Source organism: Epinephelus lanceolatus, chromosome 1 (genome assembly GCF_041903045.1).
Source record: "Epinephelus lanceolatus isolate andai-2023 chromosome 1, ASM4190304v1, whole genome shotgun sequence".
Taxonomy (NCBI): domain Eukaryota; kingdom Metazoa; phylum Chordata; class Actinopteri; order Perciformes; family Serranidae; genus Epinephelus; species Epinephelus lanceolatus.
Genome location: NC_135734.1, coordinates 10,534,581 through 10,561,336, shown reverse-complemented (window position 1 = coordinate 10,561,336; position 26,756 = coordinate 10,534,581). Strand labels below are relative to the sequence as shown.

Below are 26,756 nucleotides of genomic sequence, written 5' to 3'. Positions count from 1 at the left end.
AAAAAACAACAACACAAATATAAGATTATTATATATCATATTACAATTATAGGGATATTTAAGGAGTCAAGCGCATTTAATTGTCTATTAATGTAAATTTCTAGTCTTAATTATTGCTAGAAAAACTTTTTGAAACACACAGGCTCACAAATATCTCATAATATTTCTTTGTGAACATCATCCATCTAATAAAATGAGTTTATTAAAAGACAAAAATAAAAGAAAAAGAGGCAGAATTCTTGGCCATAGGTCATTTTGTAACTGTCTTATGGCTTCTTACTTGAGGTCATAGAAGAATAAGATTACATACTTAAAGGGTAATGTTGGTATTTTTCAATCTGGACTCTGTTTCCCTTGTTTTTGTGTCTAAGTGGAGACAACAATATTTAAAACTGGTCCAGTACTGAGCGAGACCACGGCAGCCGGCAGCAGCAAACTGACTGCAATGTAACATTAAAGGGCAATTGTGCACCATCAGTTTAAGCCCATTAAAAGTGCTTGTTTTTGCCACTGACAGGCTCAGATTGTTATTACAAGTGTCTGACAACTTTCTGGAAATTATCCCTACACAGACAGACCTTTTTGTTGAGGAGTACAATCTTTTTTTGTTTAACCAGAAACAGCCCCAGAATCATTATCGCCGAACCTACAAGACTCCATTTGAATAAACAGCCATTTATTATCTTAGAACACGCTTATTCAAAGTTGACAGGAAGAAAAAAGTGTCCGCAAGTCAACTTGGTTGTCTTTCATCTGTGTCAACAATCACCAACTCTGGTTTGGTTGACATAAACCCTGAATTAACCTTTAATTATATGTGGAAATATGCTGGCTTTATACACACTAAAATAAAGATTTATTAAAATGGAGTCACAGGGATTTGGTGATGACAATATTGGGGTTGTTTTTGGTAAACCATAAATGACAAAACAAAAAAAATACTCTAACAAAATGGTTTATCTGTGGAGTCTTTTTGAAATGTTGTCAGACACTCATAATAACAATCTGAGCCTGTCAGTGACAAAAACAAACACTTTTAATGGACATAAATTGACAGTGCACAAATGGCCCAAACAGCTGTAGGCTGCAGCGCTCACGCTCAGTGATGGGCCACTTTCAAAAACTGTTGTCTCCATTAGTCACTTAGACACAAAAACGTGGAAAAATAGGGCCCGGGTTGAAAAATACTAAAGTAACCGTGTCTAGGATTTTGCTGCATCTAACAGTGAGGATTACAGATTGCATCCAGCTAAAATTCTTCCATTAGAAATTCTTTAGTGTTCACTATTCAGGATTTTTTTTTTTTACTTGGAACCAAATTATCTGTAGAGGTTTCTTCCTCTCCAAAACAAACAGATCAGATGATTAAACGGGTAGAAACACTGAACAAAGCAGTTTCACATTTCAAATCAGTGTTTTTCTGAGGCTGTTTGGCTTGTCACAGACGGGGCTGCTAGCCAAGCACTGATGTGTGATCACCTTTTTCTAATCCAAGCATTCAGGAGGATTTTACCAGGAACCTCCTCCTCTCCAAAACACAGGGACTCTGCCATTTAAACCATTAAAAACACTGAATGAAGTATTACCCATTGACAGCAATGATTCATGACGGCACGAGTGGTGTGGTTTAGTTTTTATATAAGCCAACCAAAAAGGCAAAATTAAATGTTTTAGTAGTGACTGATACACCACTTGGGCTATTCCAAAGTCAACACACATAGCTCCAATTGAGAATGAAAGCTATCACACAGCTGATGTGAGAGACCGATGACACAGTTAGAGCTAACAGTGTGGGTTCAAATAAGGTAAACAGTTACATAATCCAGTAGGGGTATCTCAGAAGATAAACCTGCAGAGGGAAAGTGGCTCTGACAACGAGTGTTATATTTGGTGCCTTTGAGAGAAAAGGATTTGACCTGCAGCTTGAAAACACCTGAAGAGACCATTTGCATTCTGAAAAAAGGTTATCTGTTTTCTTGAAAAGCACTGTGAAACTGCAACATGACTTTTCTGAATAAACACAACCTGGTATCAAGTAATCTAGAATATGTTATGTTAATTTGTAAAAGGTCTCTCTGTAAAAAAAACCTTGCTCTCAGAGGAACTTGTGTACTCTGAACTACAGATGCCATCATGTGACATGGCTGCATCTGCTGCTGCAGTGATTCACCAGCACCCCCTGCAGCCAGCTCCAAGGAGCATCACCAGTACAGAGGAGATCAGACATATTAACACTCAGTGCTGTTATATGGATGAATATTGGCCTTGTCCACAAGTGACCAGAACCCACATTGGCCATGCCGTGTTCAGCCCAAGTCCAATGCTTTGTAACACTTTATATTCCAAGCTTGGCCAGGTTTTCAAATGCCATCCTGTGACCACTTAATAAGTGTTAAGGCAGATTAGATACTACAGTAAATCCCAGTAACACCAGTGGATCAATCAAATGTTTCAGACAATCAAATGGGCAGGTGTGGGTTCATGTTGGCAAGGTTTGAATGAATGATGGCTTTGTATGTTTCTGCAAACCACAGGTATGTTACTTTTGTATACTTTGTATGTTATTGTGTTGCAAATATGTTGAAACTTTATGTTTCAACATTGCTGTGGATAATGTGTGGTTAGGTTTATGTACAAACATCACGTGGTTATGGTTAGGCGAAGATTGTGTTTTGGCTTAAAATACCCATTTTGGTGGCACAATCCTAGCAAGAAATGCAGAAATAGGCTACCTTGATTTTAAAAAATCACTTTTCGTGGAAAAAAAGTGACAGGTCGCTAAAAAAACACCCATGTGTGTTGGTGGCTAAAAAGCAGTTTCAGGCACAGCAAGAACTCTTAAAAAAAAGCAGTTTTGTTGTTTTTTGGTCTCAAACAGAGATCTTCGCAGCTTCGCATTAGTTTCGCATGTGTCACACACTGTCACGTCCAGCTTGAGAAATATAACATAGAATGCAAGGTATCCATGGTTTACAGAAACCTACAATATCCAAATTGTCTTCTGGTGATTAGGCTGGTTTAACAGTAGGCTTTAGTGCAGTTAAGTCCGTAATAAGGATCCAGCCATATGATTAACAGCTGAGATGTAGATTATGAAGCTTTGACTCTTCACATCTTCTTTGCTTTGGCGCTTAAATGCCAAAAGAACAACTGTCTTGTTGGAGCTTGCCAGGTACTTTCACCATAGTGGCCTACAACAGGAGTTGAGCTGGAGACTGAAGATAGTGTAATAAGATGATGCCTTACTCGCATATTAAAAAAAAAGAGGCTCGGGACCTTGACGGGCCAAGTTCTTTCCTGGTAGGGCAACGAACAAACAAACAAACGAAAAATAAACAATAAATGTACAGTAAATTTCAAATATATGCATTCCGAATTTAAACATCTTGTCTTGCCATCTCCTCCCTGGTGTCTAATGTACTGCTTCACATGTTCAGTAGCAGTAGAGCCTCCTATGAATCTTAGGAGAGACTCGCAGCTATGAGAAAGGAAGTAGTGACAATAAATTCCACAAATATATGGAAACAGTGCCAAAGATCAACTTTTCTTTCAGGAGCAGAAAGAGATGTTTTGGTTGATAGTGGGCCATAGTAACGTGTTGCAGCCTTGCTAGAATGCTGTATGATTACTGTCATTTAGAAAATATATATTTATATATATATTTAGGGCCGGATGTAATAATGAATCCTAAACATGTAGAGGACCTTATGATATTGTCCTGAGAGCTGGAGCTGGCTGTAGAAGCAGTACACCCCTGGTTAAGACACACATGACTGTAAAAGCCATTTGTAAAAGCAGTGGTGGAAGAAGTATTCAGATATTTTACTAGTAAAAGTAGCAGTTAGGGCTGGCAGGGTATCAGATTATCACCACATGATTATTGTGGCCAAAAGAATTAGCAGTAACAATATTATCACAATATCTAGGCTTATGGAAATTTAAAGAAAAAAAAGAATAATCATGCTGTCAGTCACATTCAGCTTTAACTCTGTTTGTATGCATTTTGTCTCTTTATTTGGAAATGAATTACTTTCATAATACGACTGCAGGGAGATGGAGAGAGAGTCTGTAACCATAACTGTGCAAAGTCACAAAAGAGAGCATTAAACTAAATGGGCACCCAGTGGCTCACTTAGTAGAGCTTGAGCCCCGTGTACAAAGGCTATGTCTTTGCCGCAGCAGCTGTAGGTTCAATTCAAACCTGTGGCTCTTTCGTACAACAAAAAAAAACATCAATGGGAAGTGAAAAGGAAACCAGGAGAGAGACATAACAAGAATGGACAGAAAGAGAAAAGAGTTAAGAGGTGCTGGATTATTTACATGATGTTACGTCCTGCATTCAAAGTCTTACTATAGTAAAAGTAGAGAAGTAACAGCATCAAAATATTCTCAGAGTAACAAATGTAAAAGCAGTTATTATGCAGAGTGACCCATTCCAGAAATATATATATTATATTACTGGCCTTAAAATATTGATGCATTCATGTGTTTATCACTTTAATGTTGCAGCTGGAAAAGATGGGGCTAATTTTAATCAGTTAATTCACTATGCAGCTATTAATTATTACTTTTACACTACAAACAGCTGGGTAGCTTAACCTGTAATAATAATTTATTGGTTGATTTATAATTTTGTATTGATAATCTACATCTGTAAAGTAATGAGTGAAGTGAGTGGAGTAAAAAAGCACAATATTTGCCTCCAAATTGTAGTTGAGTAGAAGTATAAAGCAGCATGAAATGGAGATACTCGAGTACAAGTACTTTCAAATTGTACCTAAGTAGGCTACATGTAAATGTGGGCCTACTTTGTTACATTCCACCACTGTGTAATGGGAAAGTTGGTTGCAGACAATGATAAAACAGCGTACCCCCTATATGACCACCTCTTTATGCTGATCTTCTCTAGAATGGAAGTTTAGTATATGAAGCCATGTTTTATAGGGCCAGTAATCCAGTGTAGTTTGATGATGAAGCCTGGTGGGACATTGTGATTTAGGTCAGCTACCCGAGAATCAGACAGAGTGAGGCCTCTCTCTGTTTTCCTGCTCTCTGGGATGGACTAAATGCTACGTTAGTGCTCAGTGACGCAGTTACGTCATCAGTCGGTAGGCGGAAAAGCGGTAGTGTGCTTCAGTATCAGAAGATAAAGCCACACCGGGTGCTTTTATTAAGGAGATTGATACAGGAGATATCAAAAGGTTAGCTTCGTGCCTGCTGAAATGGCGGTCCCTGCGGGTCACACAGATGTACAGATGGACAGAGGCGCCCTGAGCGGACAGACTGTTTCCTCTGAAAACAACATTGACATCGACGAGAAAGAGTTGGAAAATATCACAAAGAAACAGAGAGAAGACGAGACGACAGCACTGCCTTTGCACTCACCTTGGACGTTTTGGCTGGACAGGTAATGTTTGACGGCTGCTCCGCGGTGTGTGTGAGTTTTATAGCCCGGGACGAGGAGTAATGATGGAGGAAAAATAAGAGGCAAGGCCAGAGCTCTGAGCAGCAGGCCTCCAGGAGCAAATGTAGCGGGAGAGTGTTCAACATGAGCCTGTGCTGTCCACAACATCGTTAAAAAGTTAGCATGTGTACGGCTATGTTGTTATCAGAAGCAATGCCTCCTATATAACATGGTGGACATGTTTAGCTTCATATTTTTTTGGTATTCAGACATGGAGTTGTTAACTATAGCTGTGTTCCCCAGGAGCCTGACTCTGAGAGCGTCTGAGAAGTAGCACAGTTACAGCTTCACCTTCTCCAGCAGTCAAATAAAATGTGAAAACACGTCACATACACGGTCACACATCATAAACTACTGCTGTGATGGACTACGTTGTTATCCCCATGAGATTAGTTGTCTTTCATCTGTTTTATGAGACCATGGGAATGTTACGTTGTCGATTGTTTCACCTTCCGCCATGGAGCAGAGCAAAGGTTCCTACAGTGTGATGACACAGGTTTGATCAGCGTTAGTCACAGTTTATGTGTTTGCTCAGCGTGTTGAATTTAAACCAGTGACACATTAATTAAACCTGAGACCTTTCAAAGGACCCACATCTCATTAAGACTAAATCATAGTCAATCAACTTATTAGTTAAAAGTAATAAGCAACAATTTCTTTTTCTTTTTATTTCAGAAGAGTGCACAGTAATCAGCAAACATACAAATACGACAGTACACCAATATCATCATGTCAACAAAACAAAACAAATAAACAAAAAATGCAACAGTATAAGTGTGTGTGTGTGTGTGTGTGTGTGTGTGTGTGTTAGGGATGCACAATATTGGACCTTTTGCCGATATTTGATATGCCAATATGTAACAATTCATTTGACCATTAACTGATATCGATATATCCACTTTTTTCCCCACCTTATTTTAGTGATCATTAAGTCTCTCCTGTAGTGGAATTAACATCATATGATGAAACATGAGCATGAAATACAATACTTTCTTTTCAATAATATCCATTCATTGTGTAAAATAAGAAATCACATGTTAGCTGTGTCTGATGCTTCATTTAAAAGCCAATATTGCCCGATTGCAATGATGTACCGATATTATCAGTATGCTGGATGATTCCAGTATTAAATTTTAAAGCTGATATCATCCAATACCAATGAAAACCGATAACGTGCTGATATATATATATATACACATACATATATATGGGTGTGTGTGTGTGTGTGTGTGTGTGTGTGCATATATACATAGACACACATATACATATATTAACAAAAACAGCTACAAAATTGGAAGTAATAATACTGTAATATGACCTTATTTCATGGTACACCTGTATCCATAAAGGTTCATGGGCAGAAATTGTTTAAGTACATTATTGATCACAGTCATGTTTTGATATTTGGTTCTAATAACAGCTCAAGGGTTAGAGGAGACAATTTTCCAAAGTATGCATTTCTCTGCAATATGTTATAGTGAGGGTGGCACGGTGGTGTGGTGGTTAGCACTCTCGCCTCACAGCAAGAGGGTTGCCGGTTCGATCCCGGGCGTGGGAGCCCTTCTGTGCGGAGTTTGCATGTTCTCCCCCGTGTCAGCGTGGGTTCTCTCCGGGCACTCCGGCTTCCTCCCACAGTCCAAAGACATGCAGATTGGGGACTAGGTTAATTGATAACTCTAAATTGTCCGTAGGTGTGAATGTGAGCGTGAATGGTTGTTTGTCTCTATGTGTCAGCCCTGCGATAGTCTGGCGACCTGTCCAGGGTGTACCCTGCCTCTCGCCCAATGTCAGCTGGGATAGGCTCCAGCCCCCCCGCGACCCTTAAGAGGATGAAGCGGTTAGAAGATGAATGAATGAATGAATGTTATAGTGATTAATACTCTACAATTTTTCACCAAATTGTAAATCAGGCATATCATTTGATAAGTAGAGACAGGGGGTTAAGTCAGATTGAATGAATCAAATTCCATAAACTTGTCAGTAGATGGACTTACTGTTAAATATTCCTGTTGAATATGGCATTGATTTCAAGATTCTGCTTCTCACCTTTAAGGCCCTTCATAGTCAGGCCCCATCCTACCTCTCTGAACTCCTTCATATCTACACACTCTCTACTCTTAGATCCTCCTCTGCACTCCATCTCACATCGCCATCTGCTTGCTTGTCTACGATGGGTTCTAGAGCCTTCAGCCGTTCTGCCCCCGCCCCTGGGACTCTCTCCCCCATGACATTCACAATATTGACTTCCTGTCCACCTTCAAATCCTATTTGAAAACACACCTTTTTAAGTTGGCATACTCAGTCTGATTTCATGGTGACACACATATTGACAGTTGCACACATGATGATTTTATACCTAATATTTATAATTATGATATATGTTCAGTCATTTTGTTAACTTTTATTGTATGTTACTAAATTGTTTGATTTTATGATCTATGAACACATTAATGCTTTTTTTTACTGTCTTGTAAGGTGTCCCAATTTCTATTATTTTCCAAATCATTACAGTTCTAGTTTTATTAGGTCTAGTGCGTAGGATTTAGTGATAACTACCAGTGAGGTTGCAGATTGCAACCAAATAGAACTTCTCTTGAGTGCCAAGTGTGTAGGAGAACAGCTATGGCTGACACGAAAACAAGAATGGCCTTATATGTATTTTTCGGTTCTGGGCTATTGTAGAAACAACATGGTTGATCCATGAAAGAGGACCCACTCTGTATGTTGATAAAAAAAATGAAACAATTCTTAATTTCAGGCGATTATACAGTAACAAAAACATATTTATTAATATAATATTCCATTTCTGCCAATGTATCCCCCTAAATCCTACACACTGAATCTTTTAATTAAATATATTTGGGTTTTAACTGACAAAATTATTAAAGAGGTGTCACATGGGGCTCTCAGAATTTGCAGTGGGAATTTTTCTCTATTTCAGCGATTAAGCAGTTGACAGTAACATAATGGACAGTCTAATCAATAATGAAACGTATTGTTAGTTGCAGTCCTAATGAAGACGGCTTGGTGTCAAAGGGCTATTTTTATCAAAAACTAGATTAGAAATGGTATAATGACCTCATACAAATTATTTTTGGTTTCATTATCATTGTACACACCACATAATCTATGTAGGCATTGATTTTTACCAAACCTCTCTTTAAATAAAATACAAACCTAGCAAAACTCTGTTCTAAGGCTGGTCAACACTCTTGTTCCATCAGTGTATCATTACTGAGGCCTCAAACAGTTTTCCCTTGTTCTTCCAGGTCATTACCAGGCACTACGGCTGCAGAATGTGAATCCAATCTGAAGAAGATCTACACTGTGCAAAGTGTTCAGGTGAGTTTTGGTGTCAGCTTAAACAGCTTCGTCATCTTAAGAGCAAAGAGATCAAGTGCATGACTTGGCTAGGAGACAAATTTGCTTGAGAAGAGCTTCCCTGATTCAGGGCATAAGCCGCTGATTTGCACTTAAAGCTACAGTCGACACAAGGTGGTGGGAAAAAATGAGACCATTTTATCCTGAAATATGAACATGTAGCGCACGCTTTATTGACACCATATTACATCAGCTTCTTCTCCTGAAATTCAAACTGTTTCAAACTATTGTTACTGCGAATGTTCAAAGTTCCTGTTGATTAACATCTTGTTGTTTTGCAAGTGTAAGAGTAGCTTCTGATGTGTGTTTCTGCTATACATTGCATGTTGCAATGCGTACATTACTGCCCTTTGATGTGATGCTCTGATGGCTTGTTGTCAAGGGGAAGTCAGTGTATTGACTTTTAGCATTTAAACTGTAATAAACTAAACATAAGGTAACATTTAAATATAAAGATGGACATTATGCAACAGATCTAAGTTAGTATTATTTTTGTGGAGGTGTTTGAGGTTTGTTTACACCGCTAATTGTTGTAAACATAGAAGTGAAACTGGCTTGTAGTTTCAGTTTGAATAAGCGGAGACACACAAAATACAGTAAGTCAATCTCTTATCTCATATATGTGAATATGCTCGTTTTACTGATTGGGACATTAAAGCTGAAATCCAAAGCCTTTCATACGGTGTTACCTGAGAGCAATGATAGTGGAGTGTGTAGTGTGTGTAGACAAAACCTGTAAAATACAAAACAAGCAAAGTGTGACACAACCGCTGATATTGGATTTAATAAACTTTGACAAACTGGACGAAGGGGGCAAAATTTTGCTTTTGTGTCACAGAACATTAGCTCTGTCTTGGAGTTTTAAGAAACTTAACGGCAAGTCTTTTCAACATGTTTCCCTTTGTGCAGATGTTCTGGAGTGTATACAACAACATCCCTCCAGCCACAGCCCTGCCTTTGAGATGTAGCTATCACTTAATGCGAGGAGAACGGAGGCCCCTGTGGTGAGTCTGTTATTATTGCAAATATTATTATTGTATTCCTGAACACCGGCATGAACAGAGGGCAGATTCTGACTGGAGCTCATGTCGTAACTGTCATGTGATAACTTGTTAAAATGTAATGCAGAATTTCTTCCATTGGACATACAAGAAACTGATAATAGTATAAGTGCAATACGATGACCACTCAACTTAAAAGGGACGCAGAATATATTTAAGTATGTCATAAAAGCTTGAATTATTACGTTGCTATCACTATTATAAGACCATCAGTTAGACATGTCAGATGATATCTGGTAGTGCATATATATTAAAGTGTCACTGTTTATATAGATTACAGATTTTACAGTGCACTCTAATGGACATGTTTGCACTGTGATAACTTTTAACGTTATCCAAGATTTGTCTTCATGTCTTTTGAATTAATTTTAAGCATGTATTCAATGTAAACTGGTCACTTGTATAGGGTTGCGTAGTACAGTAAGTATTAATTAAAAAAAAATCTTCTACACCTACAGGGAAGAAGAAAGCAACGCAAAAGGAGGAGTATGGAAGATGAAAATACCAAAAGAAAGCACTGTAGGTGGTGTTAAGCTTCTTTTCACATAATCACATAATAATAAATACCTGACTCATGAAATCGCTCCTGTGTGTTCTTCATGCTTCAGTCTGCAGTTTGGAAAGAATTGTTACTTGCTACTATTGGAGAGCAGTTTGCAGATTACTGTGCCTCAGGTGAGCTACTTTAAGTCTATATTTGATATTTTCTGTTTTTCAGAATGAAAAGAAATATCAGGGATGCACAATATTGTTTTTTTTGCCAATAACTGTTCTGATAACTGCCAATTATTGTACATCCTTAAGAAATATGCTTTTTCTCAATGTGGCTGTTGAGTTGATAAGTATCTATTGTCTGTTTTGCCTCCCTTTATTTCCCAGACGATGAGGTAGTTGGTGTCAGTGTTAGCGTTCGGGATCGGGAAGATGTCGTACAAGTCTGGAATAGCGATGCATCTCTCGCTAACGAAGCAAATATCTTGGGAAAAGTCTATGAGCTCCTCCCCTACATATCTTTTAAAGCTGTTTTTTATAAGCGTAAGTATGCTCATTGTTTCCACGTACATGTACAGGAGATTTTGGATTCAAAAATGGAAATGAGCTGTAAGCTTGCAAAGGCAGAAATGTGGAAAGGCAAAAACAAAAAGGCAGACTCTGAAAGTACAACCTCCTCCTGTAGCTCTCTTGTCGCTGTCCTAAGCCCCTCCCACCAGACAACAACAGGCGTATGCAGGCATTTTATACAGTAACCCAGTGTTTCCCATACATTGACTTATTATTCTCATTTCATTAAGGGGGTTGCAGAAAGCGCATTCACTCAGCCCCTCCTTTTCACACTTTTCTCCTTCACCTGCCACTGTGAACTGCTTCCCCAGAAGAAAAGCAGGCAGCAGCTCGGGAGACGGACCTTAGCTTGGCCGCTGTAGCGACTTGAATTTGGCCAGTGCAAACCTCTCATATGTCTGAAATGCTTTACCAATACTGACACGTTTTTACGTCATATATTTTCGGAATCACATTTTGACTCTCTTTTTGACAAGTCCATTTTCCTTTTTTGGGTTGCTTTGCAGTGTAGGCAGTTGTCGCTAATGCTGGAATAGCAACTTTCATTTCAGAATTCTCTGCCTTTGAATCAGGCTTTCACCGAAGGGATGTGTGTGCACATCTGTTTTTGTAGAACAGCCAATAGGGACGCCATCTCTCAAAAATGACCTATGATTGGCCAAAGTTTCCCATCATGGCCTAGATTTTCTGAGGCCTCACAACAGAAGCAAAAGGAGGTACACATGTGTAGTGTTCTTAAAAACAACTTGAAACCACTTTAATTACAACATGCTCAGAGGTTAATATGGGTTAAACTGCCTACCCCATATTAAGTCATGTCAGACTGTAGTCAAAAGAATGTAGCTGTACTGCAGATTGAACTATGCACATTATAAGGGCATATTGGTTGTTCTAAGCAGAGCATGCAAGCATGCCAGAGGATTATTTAAGGAGTGTACATAGCTAATCGGGGCTTTATGTTGCAGACAAATACCCCCATATGCTGTCGTACCTGTTCCACATATTCACATAGGCTAGTCTTGCCACAACATGTTAAACACTTGTACCAAAAGTGTAATGAGCTACAGTGTAATTAGGTTAAACTGGAACATAAGCAGAATAAGTTTTGGCTGAATCATTACCAGTTTTTAAATGAAACTTTTCATGTTGAAACAAACAAAAGTCATTCTGTAGTAAAGGGCTGGTTTATACTCACCATGAATCACTTTGACTCTTTCAGCTCACATGGATCATCATGCCTTTGAAGGAGGACGCTCAAGACATTAAATGATTGTAACGCACTTTTTTTTTATTTTAACCTGAACTCTGTACCTGCCTTCACGTCGAGGCGCTGTCCACAACCTAATCGAGGATATTATTTTGCATTCAACAAAAATTGTTATCAATATATTTTTATAACTTTTAATGACTGATGCCTTTTTTTTTGATTGTGGGTCCTAGAGCTCTGAACTCTTCAGAGAATGTATATCCAGCATTAATCTCATCCCGAGTTCATTAGTTCATGTTGGTTTTGACCTGCTATACTGAACTGCACTGTCTTGGTCCTGTTGTCTGCACGGCCAATGGACCTCACAATTTATTCCTGGTATAGAGGTAGCAGCTACATAATTAGTGTGTTTTAACTGTTTGATATGTAAGATATCTCAATTCATATCACATTTTAATTAAGTCAGCTTAGTCAGTGCCAAAGCACTTTTCTGCCATTTGTATCCTTTTGGTGTTTTATTCAGCTGGAGCTTTTCCACTTCTGAGGATGGAGTGAATGTCCCATTTGGTTTCTTGAAACTTCATCAGCTGTACATCAAATTTAAATCAGGGTAACACTTGGAAATATTGCACATGACTACCTATTCCAATCACAGTGTCCCTCAGTTGTAAAGCCATCACAGGGGATCAGAACACATCCCAGCGCAGACATGGCCCTAAGATACTCAGCTTAAGTTAAAAGAGCAAAACCCATCCTGAAAGGTGCCTCTTTGAATCTCCTCAGCCACACTGCATTTGACATTCCTCTCAATACACGTGTTGAAAGTCGACCCTCTGCTGTCCTGAATGGGGTCACGCATCGTTTAGTGTATTACTCTGAAAAGATACTGCACATTTTTGTGCTCAGCTAGTGGTGCTCTGTAGTACTTGTCTGTACTTGTTTTTCCTACTGTATCTAGTTTACTTACTGAACTGTGTCCTTATAACAATAACACACACAGGAAACTGCAGCTTTCAAGCAAGTAACGTGAGGTCATGCTATTCCCATAGTTAGCATATGTAGATACAATATGTCAAATGTTAAGTAAAACATGACAGATGTGGTGAGTGTCAGTAGTCGTTGAGTCAATGTTAACTGCTGCTTCAAAGAAAAGTACACTTTAAATCAGATGTTATACTGACCTTGCCTGTTTGATCATACTGAGAAATAGCATCATTATTAATAGAGAAAATAGAAGCATATTTTTCTATCAGCTCCCTTTACAAATCTGGGACATTTTTGTGAGACTTCATCACCCAGATCGAGTTACCCTCACTAACACACTTATATTATCGCAGTGTAGGCTACAGTAAACAATGCTTCTGGTATTATTGTATGTCACACCACTTTTTATAGTTCAACTTTGGACTGGTTGATACGTTACTAATAAGGGGACAATATTTCATTTGTAAACATGACTTTTGCAGTGACTTGGAGAAAGTAAATAAATTGGAAAAGAAATGCAATTATTATCATGTGTGTTTCTTCTCTCACAGTACAGTCAACAACAAATTTCCCCCAACCTAGTCACCAGAAAAAATGTTGGCTTCCATTTCTGACAAACCACAGAAAGGTTACATTTGTACTTTCTTATGCAGTAGATAACTTGAACCTTCATGTTTCATTATGTTTTAACAATGCTGTGGTCGGCTTGTGGTTAGGTTCAGGCACGTAAAGCACTTACAGTTAGGAAAAGATTGTGTTTTGGCATTAAATACCCACTTTTGAGGGCACCCACTGGAAAAGCAGTGGTATCACTATTCGGGGCACTATCCCCAGTGGATACACAGCGATGACCTGCTAAAACACAGCCAGTTTTGTTGTTGGTATTAAACAGTGGTCTGCAGCTTGGCAGGCATCTTGCCCAGGTGTCACGCCGTCCACCAACCCCTTCACCTCCCAATGATTAAGACAGCTCATTGACTATGTCACTTTATAAATGTTCATATGATACATATGAAGCCTGCAGACGTAATGTATTCATGGTTTGAAGAAACGTACAATGCCAACATTTTCTTCTGGTGATTGGGCTGTTTCCCCCCATCCTGACACAGGGGGAGTGTGTTAATATCTCAGCGTTTCAGCATATTTCACTTTGCCAAGCTGTTAAGTACTGATTTATTACATTTAATAATACCCTTTGCACATTGTACTCCTACTGGAAAGCAGTGTGTAACAACGGCTCAGACTAAGTAAGACCATTCTTTGAGTGACACTTTCAATAGTCAGTATTACCAGTTGATAATGTTGTGCTTTCATGTATTAAACCACTTTTTAGTTTTTCTCCTTGATTTGCCTCAGTGTGTTCACAGGCCTTTACACTTTTAGCAGATATTTTAGCTTATGCCAGTATTAATGGCTCCATTCTGTTAAAGTGTCCCAGTAAGCCAGACACTGACAGTGAGCCAGCATGTACAACACCACAACTGTAAAACTGGAACAGCCAGATTCAAATTTAGTCACAATGAATTTTATCTTTTACACCTGTGTCATTGTCATGTTAAATGTTTTTAGTGTTAAAGGCCCATTAAAGCTGCATTATTAAAACTTGGCCACATGGTGGCAGCACATCAAGCTGTGAACACAACATTGACATTATCACCAGAAAGTTAATATCTCAAACAGTTGCCTATTTATCGCAAACATTTGCCACCAAAAGAATAAGTCCAATATTTACTCTTCTTTTAGCAACCCAATTGCCAGAAAAAATGTTGCCGTTTTAAGTATCTGCACCACAGAGACGTTACATTTGTATGTTATTATGCAGAAAATACACTGAAACTTTACTTTTCAACAACACTGTAGATAACGTGTCATTAAGTTTAGGCACAAAAAGCACTAGGTTATAGAACTTTCATAAAACTGTCCAAGCTGGAAATGCAGCAATGTCATGCTAAAAAACAACCCATTTTCATGGCACCATCCCGGCAGGAAACACAATGATGTCTTGGTAAAAACAACCGTTATTCTTGGTGAAAAGACAGCCACAGGTTGCTACCCAACTTTGGTAGCTAAAAAGCTGTTGGGAAAACTGCGATGACTCGCTGAAAAACAACTGGTTTTGTTGTTGTTGTTGGTCTCAGTGATTTGCAGCTTGGCAGGCACTCGCCGAGGTGTCACACCATCCACCATCCACTCCACCTCCTGATGACAAAGTCAGCTCATATACCAAACCAATACCAGCATTGATATGGTATGTACGAAATGTATAAAAGTAACATATTTGTGGTTTGCAAACGTACAAAGCCAACATTTAATACAGGTGACTGGGCTGCTTTTAGCTCTGTTTTGGTCTCTACCAGATGATGAGAAAAATATCTGGTGCTGTAGCAGCTTAGCAGCTAGCAGCTAACTTTGTTGTCTGGTGACTGGTGCTGTGTGCATCATGTACAGTGGGTTTTTTAAATGAGTAGTTAGTTAATTTGTCAGCGTAAAACACTCTGTAGAGCAGCAAACCGCACAATTACGTGCTCTGTGGTTTTGGCAAAGGCAACATTTTTCATATTACACATCATAATTTGATCTTTTGTTGCAGTTTCAAAGACATAGATGTGATCATTTGCGAAAATACACAATCTAGGGTTAGGGAATTAATGAATGGTGTGGCATATTTGTGTATTTAAGCACTGGGATTAAATGACCCCATGGAGCTCACTTTTAATCATCAATATGACAGTATGACATCCATAAGTATCTAGATTTAAACATGAGGAAATAAAAAGTATTATGTACATTGTTCAAGAGTCTCACCCTTGACTTGTCTGTGCTCAGGTTCAGACAGGGTTGATCTTGGTCTGCATCCTCTGTGGTGATAACATGCGTTCAGAAAGCTTGACAGTCATTAAGAAAACCAGTGCAGAGTACATCTACCTCCACTCTGTGCTGATCATGCCTATACTGAGCTGCACTCTCAAATGGCTACTGTGGGCCAGCACACTTAGCATCTCACAAACACGTCTGTATCCACGGTGAAACATTAGAGGGACTCACACGCCAGTGGCTTGTGGTTCAGAAACATTTCTTTAATGATTAGGGGAAAGAGGAGCAGCTGACCCTGCCAGCAGCAGCTACAAAGAAAAGCCTCTTGATCTTTAGGGAAATGCTCCTGTTCTTCCATGATTTGCACTGACACACACCCTTTGGGCTACATTTCAAAAAACAACTCCCTCAGTTAGATAAACCCTTGCATGAAAACTTGTTGAATGTTTTTAATACCTTTTTTAAAGACCATTGAAACCTAATTTTCAGCGATGCTGTTGAAACATAATATTTGTTTCTGCAACAGTCTAGTCGTAATTCATCCTCCGTGTAAGACACTAATGAATCCCAAAAGAAAGAATGTTTATCACCTGTATTGTTATAAAATGAGGTAAGTGTTATGCTTTTACACTGCGCAAACACTAAAATGAGCATGCTGATCACAGCTTGATGTTATTAGCACTTATCGTGGTAACAGTGACATCAGACCCAGAATAAAAAAAATGTGAGAGCTTACTGTTCTCTGCTCATGTTGTGTCATGTCTTTAAAGAGGCACTTCAGCCCCAAATCAAAAATACATATTTTTCCTCTGACCTGTAGTGCTATTTATTCATCCAGATTGTTTTCGTGGAAGTTGCTTAGTGTTGGAGATATTGGCCTTAGAGATGTCTGCCCTATCATGAATATAATGGAACTAGATGGCACTCAGCTTGTGGTGCTCAAAGCACCAAATAAAAATAAATTTGAAAAACTCAGCATCAATGTATTTTCCCAGAAATCATGACCTGGTTACTCAAGATAATTCACAGACCTTGTTGTGAGCAGTTTCATACAGGAACTATTTTCTGTCTACCGAATTACACTTGCCAACCGTATCACTGTGCAGAAGGAAGTGTCATGGATGAGACGCTTGTGTTGGTGAGGGGTGAGCTGTAATGTTAGCTAGCTCAGTGGTGCTAGGTGAGCTAGGGTTAGTGATACAGTTGGTGGGTCTAGTTTAGCAGAAAGAAAATAGTTTCTACATGAAACTGCTCCCAACAAGGTCTGTGGGTTATCTTGAGTAATAGCACTACAGGTAAGAAGAAAAATATGTCTTTTGGATTTTGGGGTGAACTTTCCCTTTGATGAAGAACCTGTAATAGGAGGTCAACATGGATCTTCATACTTTGAAGATGTGACAGAATGTATGAGAATACTAAGAGAAGGGTTACAAAGTGAAAACATCAACATGCAGTTAATATCAGCGACACATACCTCAATATATATATATATATATATATATATATATATATATATATATATATATATATATATATATTGTTTTTCATGTTGTCTCTGGACTTTCCATCCCCTTAAATTGTAGTGGAAAAAAATACATAACCACATGTGTAAGAATAATTAGGCATGCAAACCAAAAATGCAATTGAACAGTTGTGTAAAAAGTCTCACATGACAAGACAAGAGAAAGATACAGACTATGGAATACCTACAACTGATGGATATTGAAAAACCTACACATACAAAATACTGTAATTTACGGTATATTCAAAATATTCAGAAGCCAGTTTTCAAGATACATTATTGCAACACCTGTCCCTTGAGTCTTTCTGGATTTAGATTCAGATCACATTAAATTTATTTTTTATTCATACAGAAACACACCCAACACATCAGGGACATTCCAAACAAAGCAAGTAGATATAAATATTTTTTAAGGAAATAAGAGGAAAAATGTAATAGAGACATAAGTGTAGTTTTTGTTGCAGCTTTTCTTTACTCATTTTTTTTCTATAAATATAACCACTTAATGAAAATAATGCATTAAAAGTCCAGTGTGTAGGATTTAGGAGCATCCATTCACAGAAATGGAATATTCATAACTTTTTGATTAGTTTATAATCACCTGAAAATAATAATCATTGTCTATTTGTTACCTTAGAATGAGCCATTTATATCTACATACGGGGCGGGTCCTCTTCCATGGAGTTCACCATGTTGTTTCTACCATAGCCCAGGACAGAGAAGTTTAAAACACTGACTCTAGACAGGGCCATTCATGTTTTCCTGTTTTTCATCTTGGCCATCATAGTTCTCCTGCAGGCTTGGCACTGGAAGAAGTTTCAGTTTGCAACCTCACCACTAGATGTCACTAAATCCACCCTAAAGAGACTGGACCTATTTTCTCATTAATCTGCTGAGTAATGTTTATTTGCTTCACTATCACTTGCATCATGCGTTATTATCAGAACCATGCACAGGTCAGTGGCATTACACTGACTGAACTGTGGTTAAAGTGCAGGGTGTCCACTCAGCCTGGTCTTATAGAACAGGTTGTTCTCATGCATTGTTCATACGTTTTCCTTTGTAAAGTAATGCCCCAAAATTCATACAGATCCCACATAGTCACGAGCCAGTAATTTGTGCATTACACATGTAATCTGGAAGGCTGTGATTATGTAACCTGTGTCCACATGGCAATAAAGAATAAAAAAGGGAGGCAGTCTCATAAGGAGGTAGGTTGGGCTGGTGGCTGGGTCACAAAACATAGGACTTTCCTCAGGAGACCAGTGCTCGGAACTGGACTTTGAGTAAACTTTGAGTCATTTAAGGTACGCCATCACCATATTGCTTTTCTTAAGTTTGAGCGCAGTAACTTTACTCGCCTAAACCTAACCTCCGTAACTTTACGTTAAGTGCTTAACTTTGGGTTAAGAACATAACGTCATTCGTCGTGCGCTAATTTGTAGGATATCATACAAACTATTATATGAGGGCACGTTATATAAAAATATGTGAAATGGACACCTAACTCTTAACAACACATTGTGTGGTGGTCGGCATGAAAGGTGTCAAAATTTCGTGCTGGCAACATGAAAACAATGCCGATACAAAGTCAATGAGGCTATTTGTTATAGTGGACACATGCATTAAGTGTAGAGAGCAAGAAAGTCCACAGAGGGTGGGTTCGTCAAACAAACATAGTTTCAACCAAGAAACTGCTGTTGGTGTCCCATGTGGAACCAAAAGTTAAAGGGAAATTTCGGTTTATTTCAACCTGTCTCCTATCGTCCTAAATTTGTTTCAAGTGACTAGTGACATAAAAATAATAGTTAGCATGTTAGCCGTTAGCTTAGATACAGCTGGGGCGCATAGTAGCGTCAGACCTGTTAAAACGTAAGTAAACGGGCATACTTCAAGTGCAAAGTTAGTCCACTAAACAAGCTTTTTTTCCACAAAGACTGCCTCATATCGTTAGGATAAATGTCAGAGAACATATAGAAAACGACATGTAAACGTGTTGTCTTACCTTACCGGTGTGCTGCCATGTTAGCTCTGCTTTCCAAAGCGCAGCCAAAATATATCTCGCGATCTCTAGATAAAGCCCAGCTGGATACTAACCAGGGGCGATTCTAGGATCAGAGGTTTAGGGGTGCTGAGCACCCAGAGAGCTGCCCGGCCAGGCAAGATAAATTTCACTGTTTTGTACATTTTAACTCAATTTCATTCCCACATTTGTGAAAGTAAAGCACAACACTTTTTAGTAAAGTCTGTGACTAAACCATCAAATCTGATAAAGGTTATTTAAATGCTGAGCCACAGCAAAAGAGGAATGGATTGGAATCATAAAAGAAACATATCATAACCCTAATTTCTGGGGAAAGACAACTCATTTTGATACAGCAGCTCCTCAACATACATATAAACAGTATGTATGTTTCTGGAGTAAACCAGCCCCCTATAGTGAGTACCAAAAATACCAAAAATGGACCTTGGGCTTATTTTTTGGACTTTTATTTGAAATGTAATGCACAACATGTAACATTAACACATTAACAGTAATTGACTTTTTCAATGTTTGTCTCTGCCTTTTTCCTTCATGTCTGTATTATATAATACAAATACATAAATAAAAATACACTTCAAAAAAGAAAAGCGCTTGAAATCTACAAAATAATAATAATGATAATAATAAATACACACAATAGGAGTTATAATGTTAATGGGCATCCAGTCAGTTAGCTAGTCAGTAGCACCTTGGCTTTAATATTAACACATGACACAACAGCTAGTTTCTCTCATTCCAATTCAAACAGAGGACAGTGGTACTGACCGCCTGTAACATTTCCTAGCTAGAAAAAACATCAGCTAACTCCTACCTAACAACATAAACAGTGACCTACGATTAAATGCAGCAAAAATGAGGACTGGTAATGATAATAATGTGTTGGTATTGAGTGGTAGAAGTTAGGAAATGTGCCACATATCCTGGTTTAAGCCAGGTACTTACACCACTACTGCATATCACCCACTCTAGAAGGCAGCGCATTGCTCTGTGCAGATAGAGCGCTCAGAGCCCGGGTTGGGGAAAGGTGGGAGGGATGGGGTGGATCAAACCATTTTTGAGCTAAGGGGGGTGCTGCTGTATTTTTGTTGTTAAAATATTATGTTTCAACCAAGTACTGTATGGTTTTGACACTTTTCTAGCTTGTTAAAAAAAGGACATACAGTAAAAAAAAAAAATAAAAAAAATCTCTCAAATTTTAGGGGTGCTTCAGCACCCCCAAAAATGGGCTAGAAACGCCTATGATAACGTTACTCCAGGTGGAGGTGTCTTGTCCGCGGTCACATCCAGACCTTGAAAATAAGGCTGCAACCGGTCCCATTCCTTGCAACAGAGGCATTCCTCTTCTGTGGGCATTGGGGCACAGCATTCACAGGTACACCACCAATCGCCAGAGCTACGCAGCCTTGCAGCAGCCATTCCTCCTCTCTCGTCCTCTACCTGTTGCGCCTCTCTCTCTCTCCTCCTCCATTCTTCAATTTCACGAAGCTCTTCTGTTTACCATTTAGCTCTGCTTTCCAAAGCAAGGCTGAAATATCGCGAGAACAAGCAGCGATCTCATACCGTGCCTGAAATCTCGTGAGAACAAACAGCAACAGCTGGAAGGCAGAACCGGACAGTAGCCTGAAAAGTTCATTCATTTATTTTATGAAAGATTTATAGAATAATGGCTGACTTTTTGCCAGACCTCAACTTTGTGGAGGAGGAATTTGATTTTGTAGAGTTTGATGGCCGCCCTTATTTATTTGAGCCAGAAAACACTGACGAAGAGCTTCGTGAAATTGAAGAATGGAGGAGGAGAGAGAGAGAGAGAGGCGCAACAGGTAGAGGACGAGAGAGGAGGAATGGCTGCTGCAAGGCTGCGTAGCTCTGGCGATTGGTGGTGTACCTGTGAATGCTGTGCCCCAGTGCCCACAGATGAGGAATACCTCTGTTGCAAGAAATGGGACCGGTTGCAGCCTTATTTTCAAGGTCTGGATGTGACCGAGGATGAGACACCTCCACCTGGAGTAACGTTAGTATCCAGCTGGGCTTTATCTAGAGCTCGCGAGATATATTTCGGCCGCGCTTTGGAAAGCAGAGCTAAATGGTAAACAGCACACCGGTAAGGTAAGTCAACACGTTTACATGTCATTTTCTATATGTTCTCTGACATTTATCCTAACGATATGAGGCGGTCTTTGTGGAAAAAAAGCTTGTTTAGTGGACTAACTTTGCACTTGAAGTATGCCCGTTCACTTACGTTTTAACAGGTCTGACGATACTATGCGCCCCGGCTGTATCTAGGCTAACGGCTAACATGCTAACTATTATTTTTATGTCACTAGTCACTTGAAACAAATTTAGGACGATAGGAGACAGGTTGAAATAAACTGAAATTTCCCTTTAAGGTAGTTACGTGACTTAACAGACTTTACTTAACCACACGAAATACTTTATGTAAGTACCTCACATAACTATGCAAAGTACGTAAGTGTACGTCACAGACATTAAATCAAAAGTCAGTGTTGTTTAATGACATTACAGACTTTACGTAACTACGCAAAATACTAAAGTTTACGTCACAGATGTGTGAAGCCGAAAGTCTACGTAACGACGTTACAAAGGCTAACTATGCAAAGTACTTTACATAAGTACATGAAGCACATAAATTTACGTCACTTATTTCCCATATGCAGTTATAAGTATTGTAGAACTTAGCAAGTATTTTCCTTTTCCTAAACCTAACCAAACTGCGGCCATTTCACAATCAAACTGCAATTGTTCTTAATATCATACTTTGTTTTTGTGTTGCCAGCATGTAATTTTGACCCATTTCTTGTCCTCCACCATGTAATGCATTGTTTAGAGTCCATTTCATGTATTCCTTTGAGAGTGTGTTGGTCCACTACAATGGACACATGCAAGTTTGTGACAGATTGACAATGAAAAATGAAAACATTTAGGAATAATTTCTTGTCAAGTAAGAAGCCTAAAAAATGTATTTGTAATTTTATGATACATGCTTAAAAGGGTCACAATAAACAATGAAAAACATGTTCACACCATTATAACATTTTCATGTTTGGCCTATATATTTTGAATTAAAATAATGGTAGAACCTTTAATCTCACGCTTTATAAACAGAAAGACCTTTATTAGTTATTTTTTTAATGTTCAATGACCGGAAAAGAAAAAAATACCACACCCCATCAATGGCCTAAGTATATCTACAACTGCAGAATGGTGCACAAGGTATCATGTGCTCTAGTCTCTTCTCTCACTCATTTGATAGTTTTTTACTGGTCATTATCCGCACAGCTTCTCCCTTTCATTACGGGCTGAATGCTACAGCCCCCAGCAGCAAGTGAAAAACACCGTATGAAAGCCATCCTTCCCCCTTTGGAAATCAAGAGGAGCTCCTATTCATTTGCTAAATTACCTAATTAACAGAAAGCTAATTACTTTGTTGTGTGCACGCGTATGTATGGAGAGGCCGTTACGTAACTGATAGTGATCCTCAATTAATTTGTAACTACACTCCATCCAGTCAGGGCCTTAATCCACACAACACATCACCAGCGCGACACCGACAAAACACGATAATAAATTCAGGCCCAGACACACAGGGCTGCTGGGCTCCGCTGAGCTCATAGATCCAGTATTGACATGCAGATCAAGCCACTGAAGAATTAGACAGATCATGTGTTAGATCGTCATCATAAAACTGTACATACATTAGAATTTTTCTCATTAATTACACCAGACAATTGTGTTTACAACCTTATGAAGAAAAAAAAATGCAGTAATCCTATGAAAGACTGGCTCAGTATACAAATCATAGCAGAACTGCAAATCCTGTTAGGAATATAATGGGAATAATGTTATGCCATAAGAGATAGCATTTCATGAAGAAGAAGAATGGCATTATAAATTCACAGCTGAGTAGAACAGACACATTCAGAAGCCAGATAAGAATATTTTAAAGGTCATTTTCTCTAAAGGTGTCAAAAGGCAAAATCTTTCATGTCAAGAAATTTGTGTCTTGCTTTTGTGTTTTCATACACTCATACTAAAATCACAGCTTTTAATTATAAAGTTTCTCCAGGTCTGGCTATGGCTGTATGTGAATGTGTGTTGCTCCAATTCATGTTTGAATTCAACCCTGCAGCTTATCAGTTGAACGGCTCAGAGGACATCTGTGTGTTGCTGTGGCTTCATGTGCCCTGAGGCCATTAAACACAACACTGTGGTTGTGTTGGAGGCCATGCAGTGACTGATGCATGTCTGTGTGACTGCTATGAAATATATTGAGTCTTCACAGTGGGAGTAACAGTTTTTTTAGCTTGCCAACTTTGAGCTGTGGGACTGAGGACATGCTTTTGTAGTAAACTATAGAAATATATTTTAAAAGCTCTAGTAATATATGCATATATGTTTCATGCATATAGGCTAATGTAATTATTTATTACTATAAATATAAACTGTGTTCATACAATATAAATTAAACCTTAAATGCATTTAAAGACCTATCATATTACACCCTGTCTCAGTAGGTGACAGCGCAGGTAACAGGAAATAGGTAATGTAGTGTTTTCCTGTTTGGCCTCAGTTTTGCGTCATTGTCACTATGAATTAAAATTTGCTTATATTGTGTTTGGTGCCTGGGCAGTAACAGTAACTCCTGTAACACAGTGCAATGTGTCTAAAACATAAGATATAATAAGCTACATTCATAATTTGAAAATTATATTTTTGTTTTAAATTTAATTTATTGTTTTGTTGGGACAGTGCACAAATAAAAGTAATTGCACCAGTGTTAGCTAGTAGCTACCCCACCCCATCTCCACCCTTCTGCTCCCAGAAAAGAAATCAAAATTTAAAGTAGGCTATGTAGTGGTGTAGTGGTAGCTGATGCCATGGATGTAGTGCTAGGCAGACGGGTAGGTTACCAAGGAAGAAGTGGGTATGCTGTTTTATATATTCCAATGGCTTTTTTGCTGATAGGTGGCAGTGGTGGAATGTAGTTACCAGGGGCCCCAGTGTAAGCTATTGTGACAGGCCCTGATGCACGCTAGTAACTGGTTATAAGGCGCGCACACACACACACACACACCCTTGCCAACTGTTTATAAAGAAGCCAAAGGAATCTAATTTAGGGAGTTTGTGTCTCTCTTGTCTTTTCTTACTGCTGCTTTTATGTTTAAAAGGCATGACTGCTCAGACGTGCACAGCTTGTCAGTCATGACAGATTTTTGTGCCCAAAATAGCACTAGGATCATAGAGTTTTGACATGAGAAAATATAAACATACTTGTTATCCAACAATTATCATTGTATACCTGTATATGACGTAAAAACATCAAAAACTGACATTATTTATTTATGTAAAACAAGAATATAATTTTGTTATAGATTACTACTTACTATTTTAACCAAAAAAGAAAAGAAAAGAAAATCATGACGGAGATGGATTGGCATTTTGGGGTTCATGTAGCCGTGCCATTTTTAATTTAATGTGAGTTCTTCTTTGAACACAGGTGCAGTTCCAAGGCGATAATCTGATTCATTCACAAGGGTCCCCTCATCCCACAGGCCCCAGTGCAACCACAACCTGCCTGTACTGTCTATATTTACACCCCTGATAGGTGGGTATACTACAAACTTTATGAAAAAGAGGTCGGTGTACCTTGTATTACTGTGTATACCCTCCACTACACCACTGCAAGTACAGCCGCACAGTATACTATATAATTATGCAATAAATGAAAGCTACTACTGTCTACACAAATAACATATGTAGTGCAACATAAATGAGTGACACTTTACTCAGACTTGTTGTGGCTATCAGACAAATGTAATGTATGAAGACATTTCTGTGAGCTGAGTATGCCTGTGAGTCATGTTGTGCTGGACTACGGCAACACCACTTGGACAAGAACTGCAGTACACTGTAATACAAGAACTGGTAGTAATAATCGGTTAATGGCTATTTGTTAAGTTAATATATGATTATGACTACATTTGCTAATGAATATTTTGGACAGCAGCTGCCTGTCATAGGATAGTGCTTTTTAAAAAATATTTTAAATCAATATACTGGGGAGAGGAAAGGGGGGTGTACCCCCAGTGTGTAGCCTCATAATTGCTGCCTTGGTTTAAGCACCCTATTTTTTGGATTTGGGAGACTGTTCATGTTTACAATGTGTTGGGACTGTTTTAGACCATAGTAATTACATATATACATTTTGAAAATGGGTGTACTTCCCCTTTATGAACATTACAGTAAAATGTTGGAAAGAAATGGTATAATGATACAACAGAGGATTAAGAATATATAGTTAAATCCTTAAAATACTACAGAAGAAGTGGTTATTCTGTGGAAATATTAGTCATGTTTCCTGTGATGGTGTATGGTCAGAGGGTGGCGCTCTCTACTAAGAAACAGACTTCTCTGAGAGTGTTCATCAGCAGCTTTCTTCCCAGATGCAGCCATGATAAATGTAATGTCGTTTATAGCTAAATGAGCTGTGCCTCTCAGACCTTGATCAAGGACAAAAAAACGACTTAAAATATTTTCTCTTGAGGTTGAATTAATGTTGCTTTACAATGAGTGTTAACTGGACTGTTGAACTGGCCCGTGATGATTCTCGTCTTCAGGGGCCAAGTGACAGAGATTTTAATTACTGTCATAATGTTTTTGCTCCTCTTGTGACAGTCATGTTGAAGGAAAGGCTGTTTAGGAGTGAGCCAAACTTTTCAACCACAAAAAGAAAAAATATGCCAGGCAGAGATTCTTAATAACTTTGTTGAAATTTAGATGCAGTCATGTCCCCTTTCAAAATATTATGAAGAGCTGGCCCACATGCCAGGGAATATAACCACAGCAAAGTGAGAAAACCTGCACTCTGGTTATCTACACTGTCATTTTTAAAACCATAATACCACCCCCTTGAACAGTTAAAACTCCTCACAGTTGAGATTAAAACATCTTTGATGATTATGTCAAAGCATTTCATTTCTCTGCAGTGGAACAGTTATGATGGACCACAGATCAAAAAGAGAAAGAAAGAAAAAAAACGACAGGAGAATTTTCTGAAATAATAATAAGTTCATTCTGGCTCGCTTGTAATTAGTCAGCTTAGACATTTTAGCTTTTCTGACAGCCCCCTCTCTCCTGTCACACTTTGAGCTAAAACTAATGCATATCATTACATTTCCCCGTAGAAAGGACCTACTAAG

The 26,756-nt window shown here is 38.6% G+C and overlaps 1 protein-coding gene across 1 annotated transcript; it reads left to right on the top strand.

The window, feature by feature from the left end:
* Positions 1–5,089: 5,089 nt before the first annotated feature.
* LOC117256320 (eukaryotic translation initiation factor 4E type 3-like) lies at positions 5,090–12,373 on the top strand. The gene is made up of 7 exons (XM_033625664.2): positions 5,090–5,407; positions 8,734–8,806; positions 9,755–9,849; positions 10,365–10,425; positions 10,515–10,581; positions 10,786–10,941; positions 12,188–12,373. Exons 1-7 carry the CDS (start codon positions 5,223–5,225, stop codon positions 12,232–12,234), a joined length of 684 nt encoding a protein of 227 aa, XP_033481555.1. The 5' UTR covers positions 5,090–5,222; the 3' UTR covers positions 12,235–12,373.
* Positions 12,374–26,756: the final 14,383 nt, after the last annotated feature.